The sequence below is a fragment of the Miscanthus floridulus genome, chromosome 10 (genome assembly GCF_019320115.1).
Source record: "Miscanthus floridulus cultivar M001 chromosome 10, ASM1932011v1, whole genome shotgun sequence".
Classification (NCBI taxonomy): domain Eukaryota; kingdom Viridiplantae; phylum Streptophyta; class Magnoliopsida; order Poales; family Poaceae; genus Miscanthus; species Miscanthus floridulus.
This window is the reverse complement of record NC_089589.1, coordinates 58,977,861-58,983,799: the sequence shown is the minus strand read 5'-3', so window position 1 is coordinate 58,983,799 and position 5,939 is coordinate 58,977,861. Positions and strand designations below refer to the sequence as shown.

Sequence of the window (5,939 nt, the reverse complement as noted above, 5' to 3'; positions counted from 1 at the left end):
TTGAGTGATCTCATCGCTCTTGCTGAGGCGGGCATGCAGGCAGAGGACGCTAAGGATGACACTGGCAGACTGAGCAAGCTCATCGCTCTAGCAGAGGCGGGCTTGCAGGCGGAGGAGGATGAGGACGACACTGGCAGACTGGGCGAGCTCATTGCTCTAGCAGAGGCGGGATTACAGGTGGAGGATGACGACGCGTTCTTCACTCAGGCCACAGACGCCGTAGATGAAGCGGAGGCCGCTTACTATAGGCGACAGACAGATCAAGACAATGTAGGTGAGCCTAGCCACATGAGCCAGACGGAGGAGGACGCGTACTTAACGCCCACTGAGCCTTCTGTTCCATCTGCGCCTCTAACCAGGCCTTTCCCGCTTCATTTAACATCTTGTCTAGTTCTCCCTTTGTCTCTTTGAACTGGTGCTCTATACGTACACAACATAGAGCCTTTACCTTGTCACATACCTCTTTCTTTCTCTGACATCGCCAGAAATTAGCGGTAAAGTGTCTCATGCACCATCTATGCACTAGAGGCGGGAACCCATCTATATGCTCAACTGCAGCATTAAGAAGCCCCGGGTGACGGTCCGAGATCAAATATATAGTGCGAGATGGGCCAAGCACTTGTACACATAGAAGCCGCATGAACCATGACCACGATTCATTGTTCTCCACCTCTACCAAAGCAAATGCCATGGGTACTATTTGGTCCTCAAGATCAATAGCAGCAGCCATCATCAAGGTGCCCCTGTAGTTTCCTATCAGGAAAGTGCCATCAACAAGTACGACTAGCCGATAAAACTAAAATGCATGTTCCGTTTGCGCGAACGACCAGAACACACGATAGAGGACATGTCTCAACGGGTCCCGAAAATACATCCCTTCGGTGTCCACAAACCATTTCAAGCCAGGGTTGTAGTAATGCATTGCACATAAGATGCGGGGTACCCTATTGTACGCTTCCTCCCAACTACCCCAATGAATCGCCAGGGCAATTTGCTTAGCACACCAAGCCTTTCCATACTTCACATCATACTTAACGAATCCAGATATGGACTGTTGTAAAGAAGACACCGAAATGTCGTTATTGTCATGAACGAGCCCCAACATACGACGGGCAAGGTAACGTGCAGTGAGCTGCTGATGATTTTCCTTCCCCCTATTTGTTAGGCAAGTGTGGGGTTCGACAACTTTACTTATCCTCCACTTGCCATCACTCTGTCTCTTTCATGCATTTAACCTCCACATACAACTGTTTTTGCATATCACGTGGTACCACAACTCCTGGTCTGAATGAGTGACGTTGTACGGCCTATGGTGATACACAGCATAGTCCTGAATGAAGAGCTTCATCTCTAACATTGTATTGAATATCATCCCCTTCCTAAGGATTTCTTTCTCATGGTCATACAATAATTTCCTACACATCTGGACACCGGTGTCACAAACTGCCATATCCGTCATGCTGACATCCCTATAGTTCGGAACGCCTCTGAAAGGTACGTTCATAGACCTTAGTTGCTCAAGATCAGTCGCTGTGTAAGGTGGTGGTGGAACATACTGCTGCGCTTCACTAATTCTGCCCCATAAATCATAGGGGGTATCATCTGCTGGCAAATCTGTGACTAGTCTACCCTGAGCCTAAATAGTATGCAAAACCTCAGTTGGTACTGGTAATGGCATACCATGAATAGGTACTGGCATGGCATCAACCGGTGTGGACACAGCATGTCTATCTCCCTAGTCATCATCTGAATCGTCCGAATCACTGCTAACTACATCACCGATCCTGTCCTCCTCCTCCTGCTCCTCCTCTTCCAGTTCGAACTCGTTCACATCAAAGTCATTGCTTATACAACCTATTTGACTTGAATGAAATGCTCCTATGTCAACTGACCGTCCAAATCCATGTTACCCTGAGTTGCTTCCCCTTCGACCACCAATTCTTGCTCATTGCCTTCAACACCGTCAATGGACGGCCCATCCAGGACACCCTGCATCCTGTACCCATTCTCCACCACCACCTCAGCCATGGGCACATTGGAACCTTGGAGCACCCTAGTATAGCGGGACCAGTGAGCAGGGTCGTGCAAGGGCATTAGGACATAGTGTGCCCTAGTCTTCCCAGTATCAAACCTCCCCTTCAGTATGAAATCACCGCCAAACTTTGCATTCAAACGGACACAAAGGTCGTTGAAATTAGGAGGTTCATCAAACCATTCTAATTCTTCTTCCACATCCTCAAACATACCATCTTCTCTCTTAACACATCCTCCGTAAAAAACTCTAACACAACAATCCATCTACAAAAGCATTTCAAGAAACTTCATCAAGTCATCGAAATCGTCGTACGCACTGTCCATAGTAATATTAATACTTATTCTAACTATAACTATACTAACTAATCTAATATTAATATCTATAGAAGACTAACTACAACAACTAATTATACAAAAATACAATGTATAACTAGACTCACTAACTGTACTAACTAAACTAACTAACTTTACTAACTATACTAACTTACTATATTACCTATACTAACTAAACTAACTAACTTTACTAACTATACTTATTGTACTAACTTACTATACTAACAATGTCGATTCAATCAACAAATATACTAGGGGAGTACCTCGCGGCAGCGGGGCTCGTCCTCGCGACGGCGGCGGTGCTCGTCCTCGTGGTAGCAACGTGCGCTCGACCTCGCGGCGGCGGCGCGCTAGACCGGGCGCGGGCGGGCCGGTGGCGGGCGAGGCGGGCAGCCGCCGTGTGTGGCCGGAGGGCGCGGCGGGCGGCCAGCGGGCGTGGCGCGCCGGCATGCGTGGGCCGGGGGTGCAGCTGGCGGGCGGCGGGCGCAGCAGGCGGCAGGCGCGGGCGGGCGTGGTGGCCACATACGGGCAGGCGGGCGGGCGCGGCGGGACTGGGCCGCGGGCCTATATTAGGATCTGTCGTGCCCTGGGTAGTTGCGCGTCGCTGCCGCGCCTTGATGCGTGGCGCGTGGCGCGGCAGAGCTGGCCACGTCACCGGTCAGGGACCATGGTTGCTGCCACGTGCGCAGCCTCGTCGCGCCCCCATGCAGGGCGCGGCAGCGTTAATTCGCTGCGCCATGCGAATAGGCGCGGCCAAAAGTGTTAGATTTGAAAAAAAATTAAACAGTGTTAGTTTTAAAATTAGTTTAAAAAATATGTTAAAAATAAAAAAAAATCTCAAATAGTCAGGGGCTCACCAATATTTGTTCTTTGAAGTGACAACCACACATTCGCGGACGGTGGGCAAACCATGCATGGACGTGCTTCTCGCCGCAGCCGGCGGCCCCGTCCACAACGCCGTCGCCGTTGCCGATGGCGATTTTCCGTCGACGACTATGTGCCACCAGCAGGACCGGTACCCGTACAGCGCTTTTTTCTGGAAGGCGCGCCGACCGTCTCTTCGCTTATCAGCCAATCCGAGTTGATCCGGAGCCGAGCCGGGAGCCACGGGGGCGTCTGGATATCTTCTTGGTGAGGCCCCGTTTAGATTCAAAAATTTTTGGATTTTGGATACTGTAGCACTTTTGTTTTTATTTAGCAATTAGTGTTTAATTATGGACTAATTAGGTTCAAAAGTTTCGTCTCGCGATTTCTCATCCAACTGTGTAATTAGTTTTTTTTCGTCTACATTTAGTACTCCATGCATGTGCCGCAAGATTTGATGTGACGGGTACTGCGCAAAAATTTTTGGGTTTTGGGTACATCTAAACAGGGCCTGAGTGTCCACGTGCTGTGCATCGACATGACGGCATCAGGGTTCCAGGCCGCGTGATCTGGAGCCTTCCGCCGGCTCCGCGTCCACACAGAATTTTTCGCCGATGGCATGGAAATTGGAACGAAATACGAGTTTATTTCATGGTATTATTAGTCGCAGATATTGGATTTGTATGAGAACTAGACATTTTCCATATATTGATCCGACTGCGACTCGATCCTGACACACACACAGAGAAACATCGTCGCCAATCAAGTATTCAACTTAGCCATGACGCGAAAGCGACGGAGATCAGGAAAGACCGTGCCCAAGAAGTCCAACGCCGCCGGCCTAACGGCGCTCGCGCTCTGCTTCACCAGGCAACTACAACTACAAGCGCCGCCCGGCGCCGTCGTCGCGGGGGAGCCGGCGGGCAGCCCTAGCGCCGCTGCCGCCGCCGCGGCCGCCGCCAATCTCCTCTTCTCGCCGGTGGCCGTCTACGCGGCGCTAGCGCTGCTGGCGGCCGGCGCCCGCGGCGGCACGCTCCAGGAGCTCCTCGACGCGCTCGGCGGCGACTCCCGCGACGACCTCGCCGCGTTCGCCCGCCGCGCCGCGGAGCGCGCGCTCGCGGACCGGTCGCGGTCGCGGTCGGGCGGTGGGCCCGCCGTCGCGTTCGCGTGCGGCGCGTGGCTCGACGCTGCGTGGGCGCTCCTGCCGGCCTTCCGCGACGCCGCCGCCGCGTCCTACAACGCCGAGGCGCGCGCCGTCGACTTCGGTAACGAGGTGAGATCTTGTAACCTGCATGCATTGCAGACTATACGGATCTAATCGAAATCATCCAAATTCCTTTGACAGTTCTTGTACATTATTAATGGAATGCACTACTGAAACAAAATTTTGATTCTGTCTGTTGGTGAAGCCGGTGAAGGCAGTTGGCGAGATCAACGGCTGTTTGGCGGCGGCGACCAACAATCACATCGACTCCATCCTCGATCCAAGTTCAGTGGACACACTCACAACCCTCGTGCTCTCCAGCAGCATCTACTTCAAGGGCAGATGGGAGGCGCCGTTCGCCAAGGCGCACACGGTGGTGGACAAGTTCCACCGCCTGGACGGCAGCACAGCCGACGTGCCCTTCATGTGCTCAGTGCGGAGCCAGTACATCGCCATCCGCAACGGGTACAAGGTGCTCAAGCTTCCTTACAGATCGCCGGCACCGGCACCAGCACCGGCGCCAGCACCACGACGTAAGGGATCAACACCATCAGAGAGCAAGCCCGGCGACGGCGATGACGACCCCGCCCCGAAATACTCCATGTGCGTCTTCCTGCCGGACGAGCGGGACGGGCTCCCAGGTCTCGTCGAGAAGGTAGCCTCTGGCCCCGGGTTCTGGCACTACCGCCTGCCGACCTCGCAGGTCCCCGTCGGGGACTTCCGGCTGCCCAAGTTCGAGCTGTCCGCCTCCGGTAGCGTGAGGGAGGCCCTGAGTGACGGCATGGGGATCAAGTCCGCTTTCGTTGCCGGCGAAGCTGACCTGGCCGACATGGCGGCCAAGCGCGACGAGGACGCTGACACTGCTGGCACGCCGCTGTACGTTGCGGACGTCTGCCATAAGGCAGTGATCGAGGTGAACGAGGGAGGCACCGTTGCCAATGGTGCCACTGCTAGCTACATGCTCTGTGGAGCAAGTGCGGTGATGGATCAGCCGGTGAAGGTGGATTTCGTTGCTGACCACCCGTTTGTGTTCTTTGTGATCGAGGAGGTGTCTCGTGCTATCGTCTTTGTTGGCCGCGTCCTTGACCCTTCAATTTCAGGGTGATGGCCTGGTAGTAAGTTTCTGATACTTCAAATTGAAGTGCACCAGTATGTGGCCTAGTAAACTGTAAGCTAGAGTTCGTTGCCGGTCCATAGAAATTATAATTTCTTGCTGACCAATATCTCACGCATATACATAGTGACATGAAACGATGGAACAGATGACAAATATATATGAAATAACAAGAGAAGCGCACCTGCTAAAGTGTCCAAGGTTTCGCTTGTGGTTTTTCTGATTGAAATTCATCCGGTGGTGAGAGCTATCAAAACCTTTTTCTTGCTCTCGCTCTTGGGTTCATATCACCCCGCATATTTTTCTTTTTATTAGTATAATTTTCTTGCGTGATATCGCTTCTGAAATCATCGACAGAGGGGAATCTCTTTTCTTTGCATTCTTGTTACT

At 52.5% G+C, this 5,939-nt stretch overlaps 1 protein-coding gene across 3 annotated transcripts; it reads left to right on the top strand.

Annotated features, from left to right (window-relative positions):
- The first annotated feature begins 3,423 nt into the window (after positions 1–3,423).
- On the top strand, positions 3,424–5,704 carry LOC136484739 (putative serpin-Z6C). 3 transcript variants are annotated; one of them, XM_066481687.1, is made up of 3 exons: positions 3,424–3,498; positions 3,977–4,504; positions 4,641–5,704. In XM_066481687.1, the coding sequence occupies exons 2-3, from the start codon at positions 4,013–4,015 to the stop codon at positions 5,538–5,540; spliced, it is 1,392 nt and encodes a 463-aa protein (XP_066337784.1). In that variant the 5' UTR covers positions 3,424–3,498; positions 3,977–4,012; the 3' UTR covers positions 5,541–5,704. The 3 variants fall into 3 exon arrangements, with proteins under 3 accessions (XP_066337784.1, XP_066337781.1, XP_066337782.1); XM_066481684.1 differs by lacking the exon at positions 3,424–3,498 and adding an exon at positions 3,786–3,885; XM_066481685.1 differs by lacking the exon at positions 3,424–3,498 and having other exon boundaries at positions 3,971–4,504.
- The last annotated feature ends 235 nt before the right edge of the window (positions 5,705–5,939 follow it).